At 44.2% G+C, this 20,694-nt stretch overlaps 1 protein-coding gene across 1 annotated transcript in view; it reads right to left on the reverse strand.

Moving 5' to 3' along the window:
* slc49a3 (solute carrier family 49 member 3) overlaps positions 1–8,462 on the reverse strand; it is a 65,267-nt gene extending 56,805 nt beyond the window's left edge. Inside the window, exon 1 of the mRNA XM_080537356.1 lies at positions 8,171–8,462. Coding sequence (XP_080393482.1) covers positions 8,171–8,335 — 165 coding nt within the window. The 5' untranslated portion in view covers positions 8,336–8,462. The remainder of the gene's footprint in view (positions 1–8,170) is intronic.
* Positions 8,463–20,694: the final 12,232 nt, after the last annotated feature.

The raw sequence follows: 20,694 nt of genomic DNA on the forward strand, positions 1-20,694 counted from the left end.
GAGAAAAAGCTCCGGAGAATCTCTTTGTTTACATTCTTGCCCTGGAAAAGGCTTTGCTTGTAAGTTGCCTTTTCTTTTCTTGTTTAACTACAATGTATAATGTATATGTTTATAAATACATAGCTTATATTATTTAAGTATAACTATTTGTATTGCTATATTGATATTATATGTTGGCTACATACTGTTGATGTTGAAAGTGTAACAGTATAGTTTTGAGCATTACAGTAATTGTACTCTTATGTTTATTTACAGTTTTACAAAATAACCAAACGACCACTCATGTTTCTGAGGGTTGAGTAAAGAACTAAACTTTACTCCAGCGTCTGAGGATTCATTTGTGTGTCAGTGTGTGTTCGCTATCTGTGGAAGTTGCGCCCTGGTTACGCGCAGTGGGAACAGAGTAGTAAAAAAGCAACCACTCAGCGGGCGGATCGACTCAAGGAGAGAGATCTTCAGCGCAAGCACTGCTCCCCATCATCCTTGCTCACGCCAAGCACACAGCAATATTCATGATGGAAGAGTTGAGCAGTGCTGAGACAAGGTCAGTGGCCTCTAGCACATCTAGGTCTTTTAAATCAACAGCCAGTAGGGCAGCTGTCAATGCACGTGTCAAAGTGGAAGTAGCACGCACACGTGCTGGCTATGCAAAAATGGAATCAGAGATTATGATCGAAAAAGCCCAAATGGAAGCAAAATTAAAGAACTTGCTGCATGAGAAAGAAGTGGCAGAAGCCATCGCTGAAGCTAATGTTCTTGAAGCAGCAGCGGAGGAAGAAAACAACGGTATCGAAGCTGTCATTCATGCCACTGTTGACCGCACACGCCAGTACGTAGAACAACAGTCACAGCTACCACTATCTGCCGAAGATGTTAACGACTCTATAGCCAATCTGGAACCGATAGTCCATAGGCTGAGATCCTCCTCACCACCCAGACAGCGTCTGACTGTTTCATACGAGAGACAGCACTCCTCCACCGTGAAGCATGAGCACAGCTCTCCATCACTGCGACCTAGTAGGCCAAAGACATCAGAGCAGCTCACACCCAGCAGGCCCAAGGGTTCACCATACAAACCAACAGGAAGCGGTGACACAACCGACATCAGTGATGTGGCTCGGTACCTAGCACGCAGAGACCTCGTAACCTCCGGTCTCACCAAGTTCGATGATCACCCAGAAAATTACTGGGCATGGAAGTCGTCCTTCAAGAACGCCATTGACGGACTACTACTCAGTGCTAATGAAGAGATGGACCTCATGATTAAGTGGTTAGGGAGTGAATCTGCAAAGCACGTGAAACGAATAAGAGCAGTACATGTAAGTCATTCATCTCAAGGTCTATGCAAAGCTTGGGAACGCTTAGAAGAGTGCTTCGGGTCTCCAGAGGTAATTGAAAAGTCCCTCTTCGACAGGCTGGAGGACTTCCCAAAGATCAGCAATAAAGATCCTGTGAAGCTGAGAGAGCTAAGTGACCTTCTCCAAGAGTTGGAAGCAGCCATGTTCGAAGGTTACCTGCCTGGTTTGAGCTATCTGGACACTTCACGCGGCATTTTGCCCATCGTAGACAAGTTGCCCTACAACATCCAAGAGAAATGGATATCACAGGGTTCCAGATACAAAGCCGAGCGACAGGTAGTTTTTCCCCCATTCACATTCTTCTGCGAGTTCATCACCAAAGAGGCACGAGCTCGCAATGACCCAAGCTTCAGGCTATCGATGAGTAACACAGCCCAGATGAAGTCAGAGCAGCCATTCAAGAGACAAAGTAAGAGCATGGTCTCTGCACATAAGACAGACGTCTCTCACGAGAAAGACACACAACACGGTTCAGGCCGAACAGCAGTGGACATAAAAAAACTATGCCCTCTCCATAAGAAGCCACACCCCCTAACACGCTGCAGAGGTTTCAGAAGCAAGCCCCTCGAGGAGCGCAAGGCCTTCCTCAAAGACAACGGTGTCTGCTTCAGATGTTGTTCCACAACTACTCATCTAGCCAAGAACTGCACCACAGCCATCAAGTGCATGGAATGTGAGAGTAACAGCCACACCACGGCTCTTCATCCAGGACCTCCGCCTTCAGCCCCATCTGAGGATGGCGGGGAGGGAGAAGGAGGATCAGACCAATCTGCAGTCACCTCAAATTGCACAGAAGTCTGTGGAGAGGGTCAAAGCGGCAGATCTTGCTCGAAGATTTGCCTGGTGAATATATTCCCAGAAGCACACCCAGAGAGAGCAACCAGAGCATACGTTGTGCTGGATGATCAAAGCAACAGGTCGCTTGCACGGTCTGAATTCTTTGATATGTTCCACATCAAGGGGTCAGATTCAGCATTCACACTTCGTACATGTGCAGGTACAACTCAGATGACAGGAAGGAGAGCCACAGGCTTTGTGGTGGAATCTGTGGATGGAGCTACAACAGTGACACTACCTACACTAATAGAGTGTAACAACATTCCCACCGAAAGAGCTGAGATACCTACGCCAGAAGCAGCGTTGCATCATTCCCACCTCAAGCCCATAGCATATGGTATACCACCTTTGGATTCTAAAGCACAGATCCTTCTCTTGCTAGGCCGAGACATCCTTAGAGTTCATAAAGTGCGGGAGCAACGGAACGGTCCACATGACGCCCCCTACGCACAACGACTCGACCTGGGATGGGTCATCATAGGAGAAGTCTGCCTAGAGGCAGCCCACAAGCCTTCAGACATCCAAAGCTACCGCACCAATGTGCTTGAGAACCAACGCCCTTCATTCTTCAGCCCATGTCCGAACAGGATCCAGGTGAAGGAGCAATATGTTCCGAAGCCAGCACATCAAATTGCCCCAGCGCAAGGCACCCACAGTATCCGGGAATGCAACTTAGGGAGCACCATCTTCAACACGTCCGGGGATGACAACAAGATTGGACTCTCTATTGAAGACAGACTGTTCTTAAAGGTCATGGACAAAGAAATGTATATGGATGACTGCAACAGCTGGGTGGCACCATTGCCATTCAGAACACCCCGTCAGCAACTCCCTCACAGCCGAGGCCAGGCCCTCACACGACTTACCTCTCTTCAAAACACACTGGAGAAAAGGCCCGAGATGAAGAGGCACTTCATCGCGTTCATGCAGAACATCTTCGACCGTGATCATGCTGAGCTGGCTCCTACATTGGAGAACGGACAAGAATGTTGGTACTTACCTATCTTCGGGGTTTATCACCCTCAGAAGCCAGGCCAGATTCGAGTCGTCTTCGATTCCAGTGCAAAATGGAAAGGCGTGTCACTGAACGATGTTCTCCTTTCTGGTCCGGACTTAAATAACAGCCTCTTAGGAGTACTGGTGCGATTCAGACGAGAACCGATCGCTGTCACTGTGGACATAGAACAAATGTTTCACAGCTTCGTTGTGAAAGAAGACCACAGGAACTTTCTCCGCTTTCTGTGGTACGAGGACAACGATCCTAGGAACGACATATGTGAGTACCGCATGAAGGTTCACGTATTCGGGAACAGTCCCTCTCCTGCGGTGGCAATCTATGGTCTCAGACGTGCTGCAGCTCATGGTGAAGAAGAATTTGGGTCTGACGCCAAACAGTTCATCGAAAGAGAGTTCTACGTTGACGACGGACTCCTGTCAAGGCCCACAGCACGTGAAGCCATCGACCTACTGAAGCGGACACAGGAGATGCTTGCTGTGTCGAACCTGCGACTTCACAAAGTTGCTTCCAACAGCCAGGAGGTTATGGAAGCATTCTCTGCTGAGGACCGAGCAAAGGGACTCAAAGACCTAAACTTGGATGTCGATCCCACTCCTATTCAACGGAGCCTTGGAGTGAGTTGGGATCTGAAGAAAGATGTCTTCACGTTTCAAGTAGCAGAATCCACAAAGCCTTTCACACGTAGGGGTGTTCTAGCTACTGTCAACGGCCTCTTCGATCCACTTGGATTCGTTGCACCAGTTACGATACAGGGAAAGATCCTGTTACGAGAGCTCACAAACGAAGCCTCCGACTGGGACTCTCCTCTTCCTCCAGAAAGGGAAGATGAGTGGAACGCTTGGAGAAGCTCTCTTCAAGACCTCAGGCAGTTGGAGATCCCAAGAACCTATTCTGCTTCTACAATCTCAACAGCCATAAGAAAGGAGCTACACGTGTTCTCAGACGCTTCAGTGAAGGCTATTGCAGCAGTCGCCTATCTCCAAGTAATTGATGTTGAGCAAAAATGTCAAGTAGGATTTGTCCTTGGAAAAGCTAAGTTAACTCCACAGTCGGCTCACACTATCCCAAGATTGGAGTTGGGAGCTGCCGTGTTGGGTGTGGAAGTCGCTGAGCTAGTCACAAGCGAGCTAGATATAGCTCTGGATGCTGTAAAGTTCTATACAGATAGCCGAGTTGTCCTAGGATACATCAGCAACCAGACAAGAAGGTTCTATGTATATGTGAGCAACAGAGTGCAGCGTATACGGCGGTCTTCTGAACCAACCCAGTGGCACTACATCTCCACAAGCCATAACCCAGCTGACCTTGGCACACGTTCTGTGCCTGCAGCTATGCTAGGTGAGACAACCTGGCTTAGAGGACCAACGTTTCTGCTACAAGTAGAGGAACCATCATCACCTGAAGTCTTTGACCTCATCAACCCGGACTCAGACATAGAGGTACGGGCACACATCACCAACCTGCCCAACGACAGAACACACCTTGGATCTCACAGATTCGAGCGTTTTTCCTCATGGAAGCGACTTGTGAGAGCAACAAGTTCACTCATCCACATCGTGGAATCCTGTAAGGCTACCAGCAAAGATCAGGATCAAACTTGCAGTTCATGGCATCACTGCAAGCAGCCTCGCACAGCTGAAGAACTGACAAAAGCTGAACTCATCATCATCAAATGCGTGCAAGGAGAGGCTTACAAGGACGAACTTGCGTGCATAGCAAGTGGAAAGGACATCTCAAGAAGTAGTCCTCTGAAGAAACTCAATCCCTATTGCGACGAAGAAGGCCTCCTGAGAATAGGGGGACGGCTCAGACATTCAGATCTTGCCTACAAGGAAAAACACCCTCTTGTTATTCCGGGAGGGAAACACATCGCAAAGCTACTTGTGGAACACCATCACCAAAGGGTGATGCACCAAGGCCGAGTCTTTACCGAAGGCGCTGTCCGCACTGCAGGGTACTGGATCATGGGAGCAAGACGACTGATCAAAGGCATCCTTCACGACTGTGTAACCTGCAAGAAGCTCAGAGGCAGAGTGACGGAACAGATGATGGCCGACCTACCTGTTGATCGCCTGAGTACTGAACCCCCATTCACCTACGTGGGACTGGACGTCTTCGGCCCCTGGCATGTAAGCACAAGACGCACAAGAGGAGGACAGGCAAACAGTAAAAGATGGGCTGTTCTTTTCACATGTCTAAGTACGCGCGCTGTCCACATCGAATTGATTGAGTCAATGGACACATCATGCTTTATCAATGCGCTACGCAGGTTCTTTAGTCTAAGAGGACCTGCCAAACAGATTAGATCAGATTGTGGAACAAATTTCACAGGCGCATGCCGAGAGCTGAACATTCTGCTGACCGACCCCAACATGCCTAGCATTCGAAAGTACCTGGGAGAAGAGGGCTGCTCATGGGTCTTCAACCCACCTCATTCATCCCACATGGGGGGCTCCTGGGAAAGGATGATAGGGATATCAAGGCGCATACTTGACTCCATGCTGCTCAAGGCTTGCCCTTCTCGCCTGACTCATGAAGTTCTCTCCACCCTGATGGCAGAGGTTACAGCCATAATCAACGCCAGACCTCTCACCCCCATCTCAATGGACCCAGACTCTCCTTTTCTTCTAACACCAGCTATGCTTCTTACGCAGAAGATGTGCACTCCACTTCCTCCTCCGGGAAATTTCAGTGATACGGACCTCCACAGACAGCAGTGGAAACAGATTCAGCACCTTGCAAATACTTTCTGGAGCCGATGGAGACATTAATACCTCACGACACTACAGAGTCGCAGCAAGTGGCAAGAGGAACGTCCGAACCTCAAAGTAGGGGATTTGGTCCTTCTCAAAGATGCTCAAGCTAAGCGCAACGACTGGCCCTTAGGACTAGTCAGCCAGACATTCCCTGACAAGGACGGGAAGATCAGAAGAATCGAAGTGAAGATCACCAAACATGGGACGGCTAAAACGTTCTTGAGACCAATATCTGAGACAGTGCTTCTCATGTCGCCAAAGGACTGAGTATCCCTGAGTTAGTTCATAGTGGTATTTCCTCCATACCAGACGGGGAGTGTCATGGTTTCTTAGGTTTTCATTTTAGAGACATCTAGTGGACATTTTATGACATTACATTTGTTACTGCCTTTATTCAGTTTCGGTTTTGATTAGTCACATGACGAACATTAGTCACATGACGTGAGCACACTGTTCAGACGTGATAGCTCGTGCAACAGCTAGTTGAGAGAAAAAGCTCCGGAGAATCTCTTTGTTTACATTCTTGCCCTGGAAAAGGCTTTGCTTGTAAGTTGCCTTTTCTTTTCTTGTTTAACTACAATGTATAATGTATATGTTTATAAATACATAGCTTATATTATTTAAGTATAACTATTTGTATTGCTATATTGATATTATATGTTGGCTACATACTGTTGATGTTGAAAGTGTAACAGTATAGTTTTGAGCATTACAGTAATTGTACTCTTATGTTTATTTACAGTTTTACAAAATAACCAAACGACCACTCATGTTTCTGAGGGTTGAGTAAAGAACTAAACTTTACTCCAGCGTCTGAGGATTCATTTGTGTGTCAGTGTGTGTTCGCTATCTGTGGAAGTTGCGCCCTGGTTACGCGCAGTGGGAACAGAATACATGTCTAACCGCACTAGTAATGCCTAACAAAACTGCTAGTGCCATATAGCTGATCTAGCTCGTATTTGGTTGCTAGTAGGCTATGCTAATTCTATTGCTAATACAGAGAATGTCTCATAAGGTGCTAACATTCTTATCAGAAAAGCTGGCTGTGTTTGACCTTGGGAGAACGCAATGTTGCTGTTTGGCCACTCACGGGAAAACTTGGATGACTTTGACTTACTTTTCTCTTCTTAGAAAAAAAAAATCCTTATATCCATCTTGGTGGATGATCTAAATATCGTCTTGCCTCAGTCTGAATGTTTTGAATCTGCGTGCGTGTCTGATGCTGCGTGCCGTTAAAAACAGAAGTAAAACGCGGAGTGGATTTCTGGATATGGGCAATCCCCTACTCATAAAGTGGAACGGATTTGATTGTGAAGCAATGAAAATAACGCTGACCAGTCATGCAACATATTTTTTATGGCAAATGTGGGGGGGTCCAAACGACCTTGTTTCAAATATATGGTGGTGACGCCCATGGCCCTGCGTATCACGTAGACCACTACACCACTGCAGCAGACCAAATTAGAGACTGGAGGCATCAACTTTACACACACCGCCCGAGGGCCTGAGGAGGTCACATGATGATGGAGATCACGGGCGCGTTCGTAAATTCGCTGGAGCGCACACTGGGGTTCGACGCCATAAAGGGACCAAGTCATTTGATTGGACAAGAGGCAGTCACGTGGCCACTCTGGCGCTCTCAGAGCGAATTTACGAACGCGGCCCACCTGCTGCTAGAATAATATCCACCGCGACTCCCAATGCTGTAACATCTGTACCAATAACACCATAACCCAGACATTAACCCTTTAACCACAGGTCGTCTGTCTTTGCAGTGTCGAGTCGGAAAGGTGCCTGTTACGAATAATTACCACCACATCCTGAGTTAATGTACACTGGATATAAAAACACACACTTGCACACCTGTGACTGACATTGTTTCCTATGCTACTGTTGTATACCATATCTGCCATTTACCCCACGCTTTTATCCAGAGCTTACCAGACGTACATTGCTGAGTGCAGTCACGTTTCAGGATGTGTATATTGACATTCATATTGACATTCATATTGACACTCATGTGTATGACAACAAATGAATCACAGAGTTTCACTCCTGACCGCATCCTCCTACAGTGAAGGAAACCGCCTGTACAGTTGGTTAAAGCACTTTGAGCTGCAACGATTGCAGGAAAAGTGCTGCTACATACAAATAAAGGTTATTATTATTATAATATCATTCTGAATGACGTAATGACTCACCATGGCGTTGGAGCAGTTCAGCAGACACAGCACCAGCAGCACGAACCACCTCCTCTGGTAGACTGTGTAACCCAGCGGCTGGTCCAGCTCCCCCGGGGCGGGTTCACTCTGGGGTCCGGCCGGGTCCAAGCCCGGGCCAGAAGGCTCCTCTTCATCTCCCATCATGAGTATGGCGGTTCTGTTCTGTCTCTAACGCTGTCAGAACGTCTCCAGCAGGTCACTGGGGCAGACTAACTCATGCATGGACTATGTCGTAAACACGTCTTCCTATGGAGCAACAACCCACCCGGCCGGTTTGTCTAAGCGGAGAAAAGTCAAAGTCAACACATGATCGCCTGTCTGTCTGTGTGTGTGTGTGTGTGTGTGTGTGTGTGTGTGTGTGTGTGTGTGTGTGTGTGTGTGTCTGCTGTCTGTCTGTCTGTCTGATGGTTCGGTAGGAGGAAGGCTGTAGGCTGGTCCGGGGAGGGAGGGAGGGAGGGAGGGAGGGGTCCTAGCGCCGGCGGGGTTCAGGGCTGGTCCCCGCGTGTCTTTGGAGTTGGTAATCAGTTGATATATACTGTATATCAGTGGCGGCTGGCCGATAGAGGGCGCTGGGGCGCCGCCCCCACCGTCACTTCCTAGTTGCGATTTGTAAAAGTTTTTTTTTAAAATAAACATTGTTTATTCACAAAATGCGGCTGATATTCTGTCGGCGCCTATCAGCATTCATTAAAAATCCTCCAATACAATAAACATTTTTATCTGTGTGTGTGTGTGTGTGTGTGTGTAAAACTCACTGTTAAAATACATAGGGGGAGGAGTCGGGACGCCGGTCATTGCAAGTCTATGCCAGGACGAATACTTTTCGCTTACATGTGAGCTGTAGCAGCGCTCCAATTGGCTGTCTCTATTTCTTGGCCAGGGCGCACAAATGTGCGTCCCTGAATCTCCAGTTGTATTGCAGACAATGCATTATGCTGAGGACTCCCGACTTCCGGTTTTCCGGACTTCGGGCTTCCGGAGTATTTTAAATGAACATTCGTAATGTCTGTCTCTGATGTTCATGGTCAATTCATTGACTGCCAAAGACGCCAATTGGCGTCTTATAGAATAGTAACGTTGACTGCCAAAGACGCCAATTGGCGTCTTATAGAAAAAGAAAAAAAAAATCGCGGGGATTGCGTTATTGACATGTTCTACACCTAGCGAGTGAATTTCAGACTTGGGTGTAATGTATTTCGGTCCCAGATGGGGGCAGTAGTTCGATAAAAGCCTGGAGAAGGAAGTGGCTTGCTGTGGGTTGTAGTAATGGCGAAACGGATCAGGGTATGTGCCAAACGCGGTGCGGAGCATTGCGGCGCGGAGCATTGCGGAGCATCACGGAGCATTCAAACAGTTCAGAGTCGGATGATACAGAAAAAGTGCAGAAAAAAATAAAATAAAAAAATCAGCAGAAAAAGCTCGTTTTCTCTGTTTATTGGTCAAAATCAGGTGTTTTTGCTGAAACCACCCTATGTTCTACGGCCGATTTCTAAACACTCAAAGAGGCTAGAAACAAACTTTCTTTTTCTGATGAAAGAAGAGAGTCTAAAGTTTTGGTAGATATGTTCAATATTTATGTAGTCCGAAAAGTCAATATTTGGTGGGTCTTCAAAGTTCAGCGAAAATGCCCCAAAAGTCTGGCAGTGTGGAGCTCTCCGCTCTGAACATGGCTGGCAGTCAAAATCAGCCTATTTTGTGCAACTAATAATGTTCCCGCTAATGGGTTAACCAAGCAGCCTCGCACCTAACGTGCAAGCACCTATCTTCGAACTATTCATAGCAATATGCGCGGGGCAAGGCGGAGGTACGGGTAAACACGGCTCATGTTCTGTCATCAAAGGTAAGAGTTGGTTTTCTTTAACTCAGCTGGTTGTGTTACAGACATGGTCTGGTTGTGTTTCTGACATGGTCTGGTTGTGTTTCTGACATGGTCTGGTTGTGTTTCTGACATGGTCTGGTTGTGTTTCTGACATGGTCTGGTTGTGTTACAGACATGGTCTGGTTGTGTTACAGACATGGTCTGGTTGTGTTTCTGACATGGTCTGGTTGTGTTTCTGACATGGTCTGGTTGTGTTTCTGACATGGTCTGGTTGTGTTACAGACATGGTCTGGTTGTGTTACAGACATGGTCTGGTTGTGTTTCTGACATGGTCTGGTTGTGTTTCTGACATGGTCTGGTTGTGTTTCTGACATGGTCTGGTTGTGTTTCTGACATGGTCTGGTTGTGTTACAGACATGGTCTGGTTGTGTTTCTGACATGGTCTGGTTGTGTTTCTGACATGGTCTGGTTGTGTTTCTGACATGGTCTGGTTGTGTTTCTGACATGGTCTGGTTGTGTTACAGACATGGTCTGGTTGTGTTTCTCACATGGTCTGGTTGTGTTTCTGACATGGTCTGGTTGTGTTTCTGACATGGTCTGGTTGTGTTTCTGACATGGTCTGGTTCCCAGTGAGCAATAGACGTCTTTTCAACCTCGCGTCTACAATATAAACCAATATAAACCAGCTATATTACGGCTATATTTTCTACTTATCTTAAATGCATGAAAACCGTTATTAAACCCCTCTAAACTGTCAGAATACGTCCCAGACGTCATGTAGTATGAGATTCCATGTAGTCTAGCATAGTTATTCATGCGGAAGTGGTGGTTCAAATTGCGTCTATACGTCGCTGTCCTTTAACCCAGATAAATGCGGTCTGTGTCTAAACCTGTTTTAGTCTAGCAGCACGTTGAGTTTAAATTAATACCCTAAACGTCTGTAGATTGTCAAAATATGTACCAGACCGTCATTTAGTCTGAGATTCCATGTAGTCCAGCATAGTTATTCATGCGGAAGTGGTGGTTTAAATTGCGTCTATACGTCGCTGTCCTTTAACCCAGATAAATGCGGTCTGTGTCTAAACCTGTTTTAGTCTAGCAGCACGTTGAGTTTAAATTAATACCCTAAACGCCTGTAGATTGTCAAAATATGTACCAGACCGTCATTTAGTCTGAGATTCCAAGTAGTCTAGCATAGTTATTCATGCGGAAGTGGTGGTTTAAATTGCGTCTATACGTCGCTGTCCTTTAACCCAGATAAATGCGGCCTGTGTCTAAACATATTTTCTACTTATCTCAAATGCATTAAAACCGTTATTAAACCCATTCTATTGTCCTTACGCTCTACTCTATGACTATGAGGCTGGGAAGACAAATCGGCAACACACTACATGAACTGAATTGAGATTATATAGAAAAATAGTCATAGTACCTGGTGTTGATGACTGCAGAGGAGAGTCTATCATTGTAGAGTCATCAGTGGCTTTTCAAACAAAGATCAAAGCACATGAACAACTTTAAACAGGAACAAGTAGCACAGAATGAGAGGAAAGACCAGTTATATTTTAAAAATACAAACGCATTGCTTACAGGCATATTCTTCTTTGTCCTTTTCTTTTAATTCAAAGAGGTCCATAGAAACTGATCGTTAAAAGGAAATATCGTTAAAATGTGCTTTCTTAAATACAAATTAATTATTAAATTGAGATGGGTGAACCAACATTGTGACCAAACTCACATGGATTTGGGGGGCATTTTTTGAGCATTTGCTTCACAGAGGCCTTCTGCAACCCTGAACATTGAAAAAACGTCACATAATAATCGCATTACGTTTTGCTACATGTAACCGGTTGGTTATTATTTCCAGTTTGCGGTTAATGTAATTTTGGTTAACAAATGCTTTCTTTCGCTACGATTGGAGACGGGTTACCACGTGACCATGGGACGTATTGAATTTCCCGGTTGGAACAGTGAAAAGTAGTATTTTTGGGATGTTTTGTACATTGGCACTACATTATTATTGTTAAAACACTATTTTCTATTATTATTATATAGTGGAATGCCTATATACTATTGTTGTGGTTAAACCGTGACCTACATTGACGTGCCAGAGAATGACTACCCTCCCTCGAAACCATCGCGGGTATCGCTTCTCGGCCTTTTGGCTAAGATCAAGTGTATCTGTTCTTATCAGTTTAATATCTGATACGTCCCCTACCCGGGGACGTTATATTAAATAGATTTTTGGAGCAGGGAGATGGAATAGGGGCTTGCTCCGTCCACACCACGCATCGACCTGGTATTGCCCGGTCATAAAACTGTAACCACTAGATCCCTTAAATCCTATTCTAGTGAGGCCTTAAACCAGGCCTATTCAATTAGCGGCCCAGGGGCCGCATGCGGCCCAGACGCGACCCCCGATTGGCCCAGCCATAAAAGTAGAGAAAAACGTATTTTAATTTTGCTGTCAATTATCACTTCATCTATGACGGCCAGCATACAGTCTTTCATGGTTTCAGACTTTTGCAAAAGTGCAGAGTTTGATTGCATCCTACAATCGGAGCTGTACAACGATGGTACGGACATGCACAGCCCAAGAGAGAGGTACAGCAGCATCCCTTCGTGTTTCCTGGATCTTAGCAAAGAAGAAAAGGCCATTCACTGATTCTGAAACCATGAAAGACTGTATGCTGGCCGTCATAGATGAAGTGATAATTGACAGCAAAATTAAAACGAGTGTGGCATCTGCTATTAAAAACGTTCCCCTGTCAGACACTTCAAACATTCACAGGGTTCAAATTCTTGCTACAGATGTGTTTGAAACGCTGTTAAAAGAACTGAAGAAAGCTGATGTTATGTCTATAGCAGTAGACGAGTCCACAGACAGAACCGATATCGCACAATTGTGCATATGTCCGTTTTTTTGACGGCAAATGTTTCCGAGAGGAATTGCTCGGTTTACTGCCGTTAGAAGGACACACAACTGGCGAGATAGTCTTTAAGAACATTTCAGATTTTTTCAAAGACAATGGTCTAGATATGAAGCGTGTGGGAATGCTTGTGACGGATGGGGCTCCATCCATGACAGGGAGAGTAAATGGTTTGACAGCACGCTGGTCCGCTGTTGCACCTCAGATAACATCCTTACACTGCATTGTGCATCAGACGGTGTTGTGCGCAAAACTCAGCGGGGAGCTTAAAACAACAATGGACAACGTGATGGCTACAATAAATTGTATTCGCTCCACTAACATTAAGAAAGTAGCAATCCATGTGCTCAGTATGTTTGGATCAACATACACCTGTGAAGCAAGCTTTTCACACATGAACACAATAAAAAGCAGCTCTCGTTGTTCCCTGACTAACAGTACTCTTCACCAATGCCTTCGGATTGCATTGACATCTTATGAGCCAATGTCACTGCTCTTGTTCAGAATAAAAAATGTCACTTCTCACACTAAGAAAGTCAGCGGGGTAAGATTAGATTAGATTAGATTCAATGTTATTGTTTAACTGTAACTGTAACTTGTTTAATTGTGCACTCAAGGCATTGATGGTTATTTTCATTCAGTTAAAAGCACTTTGTGATGTGTCAGCTATGACCAAAATGTTTATTTTACAAAAGGACTTTTTTTAATTGGTATACTACTGTACACTTTTTTATGCACTTTGAGATGTGCACGGGTCAGTTGAGACCAAAATGTTGTTGTTTTACCTAAAAAGTGAAAAAAGTATTGCTATTAGGTTCTGTTCAATTACAGCTCTTTTATTGTGTTCAGTCAAGTCTTTTTGACGTGCCTGTGTCAGATGTTACCTAATTTAAAAGGAAAACTATAAATAAACTGCTTGTATGTCATTAGGCCTACATTCATTTGTGTTGGTTTGAAATGTGTCATTACCTGGTGCCTAGGCTACTGGTCGCTGAAAATGTCTGGCCCAGCAAAATTTCTTGGTTTTCAAATCTGGCCCAACCGAATTTGTAATTGAATACCCCTGCCTTAAACCATAAACTGGAGAAACAAGACTGGTTAGATGAACTAAAATGCACACAGGTTGAAGAGGCATGGCTAGGTTTCAAAACCAAATTCCTAAATATTATTGACAGTATAGCCCCCATGAGAACCACCAGGGTTAAAGCCCGATCGGAACCATGGATGAATTCGGACATTCTAAATGCTATGAAAGTCAGAGACCTAAAATGCTCTGAAGTTCAAAAATGCAAATCAAAATTAGTGAAACACTTAAACGAAGATCACAAAACCCACTTTGAGAAAATTAAAAAACAATGCAACAAACTATGCAATCAGGTAATTACCATGACCAAATCTGCTAAGAAAGAATACCTCGATAACAAAATCGAAGAAAACTTAAACAAACCACGTGACCTTTGGAAGCTACTTAATAGCCAACTAGGTTGCAGTCAAAAACTCAAAACCAGGTCTACAAACATCAGCATAAAATCTGGAGATTCTCTCCTTACAGACAAGCTGGATGTGGCTAAGTGCTTAAACACTTTCTTTACAACCATAGCCACTAAATTAGTTAACAATCTACCACCCCACTCAGGGCGTTATGGTGTAGAGCACATCCGTGCGTTCTACAATAAACTGGGTGTACGCAAAGATGATTTTAAACTCTCCATGGTGTCAAACGATGAGGTGTTTAAAAAGCTGGGCGCTCTACACTCAGAAAAGGCCACGGGCCATGACAATATTCCAGCCAGATTTCTAAAAGACTCAGCTGCCTCCATTACCCCAATCATCACCCACATAATAAACCTCTCCATCAAACAGGGACACGTCCCCCTTGACTTTAAAATAGCAAGGGTAACCCCACTGTATAAAAAAGGAAGCAAATTAGACCCAGGCAACTACCGACCTGTTTCTATTCTTAATTCCATCTCGAAACTTATGGAAAAAATAGTTTATGAACAGGTTGATAGGTACCTTACCGAAAAAAATCTGATGTATGAATTTCAATCAGGATTCAGAACATCCCATTCCACTGACACATGCCTTCTCTATTTGAACGACCACATCAACCATGAGGTGGACTCGGGCAAGTACTGCGGCATGGTCATGCTGGACCTCCAGAAGGCCTTCGACACAGTAGATCACCACATATTGTTAGATAAACTGAAAGCAATTGGGTTCGATAGAACATCGGTGGGCTGGATGCAATCCTACTTAGAGGGGAGGGAACAGGTGGTTAGTGTGAACGGAACACTGTCCCCCCCCCTCCCAGTGACCTGCGGCGTTCCACAAGGAAGCATATTGGGACCTTTACTGTTCCTAATATATGTGAATGACATGTCATCAGCATGTGATTGCAATTTGTTCCTGTTCGCGGATGACTCGGCTCTGCTGGTCTCTGACAGGGACATATTGCAGGTGGAAAAAGCGCTAAGCACTGAACTGAGTAGAATCTGCATCTGGCTAGCTGACAATAAACTATCAATACACCTAGGTAAAACTGAAACCATCCTATACGGATCCCCATCTAAACTCAGAAAGGCTGAACATTTTAAAATAAAAGTGGGTAACATTAATATCACAAGAAAAGAGGATATTACATACCTGGGCTCCATCTTAGAGGCAAATCTTTCCGGAGATAAAATGGCAGCAAAAGTAATCAAAAAAGTGAACCATAGAACTAGATTCTTGTACAGGATATCCTCACTTGTCAGTAAAAACACACTGAGGACCCTATCAGGAGCTCTCATTCAATGTCACTTCGACTATGCCGTAACATCATGGTACTATAGAACCACAAAGGCCCATAAAACAAGACTCCAGACAGCCCAAAATAAACTGGTTAGGCTTCTGCTAGGCCTCAACCCTAGGACACATCTAACCGCTGCTCATTTTTTGAGCCTTGATTGGCTATGAGTAGTTGACAGAGTGCAGCAGCTTGCACTGGGCCTGGTCTTCAAGATACGCTACACCACAAAGACACCCAAGTACCTGTCAACATACTTCCAAAAAGTGAACAACGTCCACACATACAACACCAGAGGAAGCTCCACGAACCACATTCAACCGTGTTGCACCACAAACAAGGGGTTAAACTCGTTTGCAAACTATGCAGTAAAAATGTGGAACGCCCTTCCTATAATCTTAAAGGAGTGCAAAACACTGCCCACCTTCAAAACCACTCTCAAAAAACATTTACAGGAGGCTGCAATCCGTAACTGGACCCTCTAAATCAAAAATCAGATTAAAAGACCCGAACTACCCACTGTACATACTTTGTGTTTTGTCCCCCGCCCCCACCTGTGGTGTATGTCCCCACCTGTCCTACCCGCTGTACATACCTGATGTTTTGTTGTATTGTATATCTAGTATTGTTCTTCCCATGATGGATGTATTTTTATCTTGTAGATAGTAATAGTTTTTTGTCTGTATTATCTTGTAGATAGTACTAGTTTTTTTTTTTTTTTCCTGTCTGTCTTACATGTAACGATGAATTGAAAATCAAGGACCCCAATTGAAATAAGCCAGTGGCTTTCTTGGGTTTTTATCCTTTTAGTTGACCTTGTATGTAATATGTACTTTCATGTACCTACTTCTGCAAATCTTCTAATAACGTTTTCAATCAATCAATCTATCAATTGCAGTACCCCCAGGAACATAATATTTCAACGGCATTTCAAGGTCTAAATATAGGCCAAATTGGAAATTGAAACAACGTCTATGTTTAGACGTTGAAATGCCGTTGAAACATAGACAGGGAAACAACGTCTATGTTTCAACGGCATTTCAACGTCTAAACATAGACGTTTTTTAAATTTCCAAAATGGCTGATATTTAGCCTCGATTTCGCCTAGACGTCTACGGGCCATTTAGACGTTGTTTAGACGTCTAATCAACGTAAAATTGCTCACTGGGTTGTGTTACAGACATGGTCTGGTTGTGTTACAGACATGGTCTGGTTGTGTTTCTGACATGGTCTGGTTGTGATACATCATTGAATGTGTTGACCTGCTGTGATGTGTTGACCACCATCACTCTCCATCATCATCCATCATGTGTCTATGAAATAGATAGTACTGTACTACTGACTGCAGCATTCATCTCTGCTCATTGATGTAGCCATGTCACACAGACACATAGTACACATATTAATCTGCTACCTTTATTAACCTGAGTGTAGCTGTGACCTGTGAGGCCTGTACTAGCCTTGTTGACTAGACTTCCTCCTTGTCTGACACTGGGTATTGGACCGTACCGACGTCCATAGACCGGTCACTCTTCCACCTCAGTGTCTGTAGTTGACAGGGTAACTTCTCCATGGCCCACACGGTCATTTTAAGGGTGAAAGTTGAAATTATACAATGGTTGTAACGCCAGTGCGTGTTTTATGCGCGTGCACGCGAAAATAAATCGTGCACGCGGGAAAAAAAACGCGCGCTGCGCGCGCCAAAGGGGACCCCCCCGCCACACTGCTGTGCCCCACCCAAAAATGTGTGCACCAGCTGCCACTGCTGTATATAGTTTCCTTGGTTTACTTGTTGTGAGCCTGTGTTTTGGTGTTAGATCATATTGTTTGTATTGTATTTATTGTTGATTTATTGTTTAGGATTGTTTTTGTTGTGAAACAGTTTGCAACATGTGTCTATGTAAACAGGCTGTACAAATATGTGATTGATTGAGGCTAGGAGTGAAGAGCTGTTGATCTGTAATGACTGATTCTCCTCAGTCACAGACACAGACACAGACAGACAGACAGACAGGGACACAGACAGACAGACAGACAGGGACACAGACAGACAGACAGACAGAGACACAGACAGACAGACAGACAGGCAGACAGACAGACAGACAGGCAGACAGACAGGGACACAGACAGACAGACAGGGACACAGACAGACAGGCAGACAGACAGACAGGCAGACAGGCAGACAGGGACACAGACAGACAGACAGACAGACAGGGACACAGACAGACAGGCAGACAGACAGACAGGGACACACACAGACAGGAGCACAGACAGACAGACAGACAATGTAGACTACTGTAATAAGCAAATTACACTTACTACTCACACTTACCGGCTGACTGGCGGAAACAGACAGCAACGTTTACAGTTTAAATATGGATGAGGAGGGGGGTGTTTTGTGGGGGCATTAGGTGCCGGTAATGACCGGTAATAACTCACCGTGAAAAGGCTTCACTCTGTAAGCTCTGTGGTTGACTTTTAATTATACTCTCTCTTATCTGATCTGCTGCAAATTGATACGGTTTGATTGTTGCGTTGGGGAGTTGGGGAGTTGCTAACCCTAAAGCATTTCATTACATTTTTATTTTTTTTAAGTTATTTTTTCTGAGTGGGGCAGTCCCACTCATATTTTTCATTTTTATTGACAGTTACAGTGAAGATTTAGACAGGAAGGATGGGTGAGAGAGAGAGGAGGGATGACATGCAGGATATGTCCACAGCCGGAATCGAACCATTACATACACGCCATTACCATCGAATCATTACATTGTGTCCTGTATGTTGTAATATTTGATTTGACTTGATTTGATCTGAGGTAAGTGCATTGTTCGGACCACAACATCCAACCAGCTCCACATCACATAAACACTCTACTGGGTCACATTCTGTCTTTTATTCTGAGTGGGGCAATCCCACTCATATTCTTCATTGTATTGGACAGATACAGTGAAGACAGACAGGACAGTAGGGAGAAGAAGGGAGAGAGGGCATGTCAGCAGGGCATGAGCCGGATTCTAACCCATGCCGACATGAGCATATGTGTGCACTGTAGACCGCGGTGCTAGATCACTGGACCACCCCAGGACATGGTGCTAGACCACTGGACCACCCAGTCAACACTACTGGGTCAAGTTCAACTAGAACAGAAAGTCCCTCTCCCAGAGAGGCAGAGTATGATACTGTGACAGCACGTTAAGCCTGTTATGATCAACAGTGATATGTGATTAGATTGAATGTCTTTTTTTCAAGGTAGCGGTTTGGATTGTCACAAGAACTTGGATGATCTTGTGAAAGTCAGTAAACGTTATCATGATTATGTAAACACCAGGGGGGTATTCCATCAACATGGCCAAAGGACAATCCAGGCTTATTTTGGACAAATCCCGCAAGATTTAGAAAGAAAACCAGCCTTATTTTTGATAAGAATAAATGCCATACATGGCTTTTCCTTTAGTGATGTTGATGGAATACCCCCCTGGACATCAGAAGTATACAGACTTTCAGTGCAGGTGAGCTGGCTGCATCTTTATATCTAACTCTTTAACTAACATGTGTAAGATGGAAGATCTGATCAAAGTCAAAGTCAAGGTCAGCTTTATTGTCAATCCAATAATATGTACAGACATACAGAGGGCTGAAATTGCGTTTCCCTCTCATCTACGGTGCATAGCAAACCAAAACAAGAAATAACAATATAATACGACAAGATTAAAAAGAACTATATATACCAAAAATACTAGATAAAAGATTTGAAATGTGCGGTACAATGTACAGGGGTGGAATACAATATGAACAATGACAATAGTGCAATAGTGGTAAGTGGCTCAGTATAATAGAGTAAAGTGGTACGTAAATGTATATATGTACAGGTATGTTTGTATGTATGTACAGGTATGCTTGTATGTATGTATGTATGTATGTATGTATGTATGTATGTATGTATGTATGTATGTATGCATGCATGAACTGATCTTATCTGTTGTCCAAAATCCCAAAGCAGAAACTGGTTTCCATTGTGTTATCTCAGACAACTTAGCTGTTTTAGCTTTGTGTACAAAGGAAAAACTGCTTTACGCAAATAAATAATTAATAATTAAATACTGTAGATTTCATATGTTGCAGTTCAGCGTGGTGGTCAGTGGTGGTCTGTGGTTGTCTGTGGTTGTCTGTGGTTGTCTGTGGTTGTCTGTGGTGGTCTGTGGTTGTATGTGATGGTCTGTGGTGGTCTGTGGTTGTCTGTGCAGGACAGGACCAGACATTGGGGTCGGTCATGATCAAGACAGGAAAGGTTGAGTTTGTAGAAAATGACAAGAGTGTAGCCTTTGCACGCACGCACACACACACACACACACACACACACACACACACACACACACACACACACACACACACCCCTGGTCAAGGTGAACACTCAGTTACCCTTTTGCACTACTGCTGTTTATAAATACTACCTTTGCACAAACCATATGTTTGCACATTGCACATACCTCCTTTGATATAGCCTCTATTTATACATCTGTATACATCATACTGTACATAGCTGCCTTAACTCTACATATCTACCTTAACTGTACATTTCTACCATAGCTACCTTAACTGTACATATCTAACTTAACTGTACATATCTGCCTTAACTGTACATAGCTGCCTTAACTGTACATATCTACCGTAACTGTATATATCTACCTTAACTGTACATATCTAACTTAACTGTACATAGCTACCTTAACTGTACATAGCTACCATAACTGTACATAGCTACCTTAACTGTACATAGCTACCTTAACTGTACATAGCTACCTTAACTGTACATAGCTGCCGTAACTCTACATATCTACCTTAACTGTACATAGCTACCTTAACTGTACATAGCTACCTTAACTGTACATATCTACCTTAACTGTACATATCTACCTTAACTGTACATATCTACCTCAACTGTACATATCTACCTTAACTGTACATA

Source organism: Nansenia antarctica, assembly GCF_963989245.1.
Source record: "Nansenia antarctica genome assembly, chromosome: 7".
Classification (NCBI taxonomy): Eukaryota; Metazoa; Chordata; class Actinopteri; order Argentiniformes; family Microstomatidae; genus Nansenia; species Nansenia antarctica.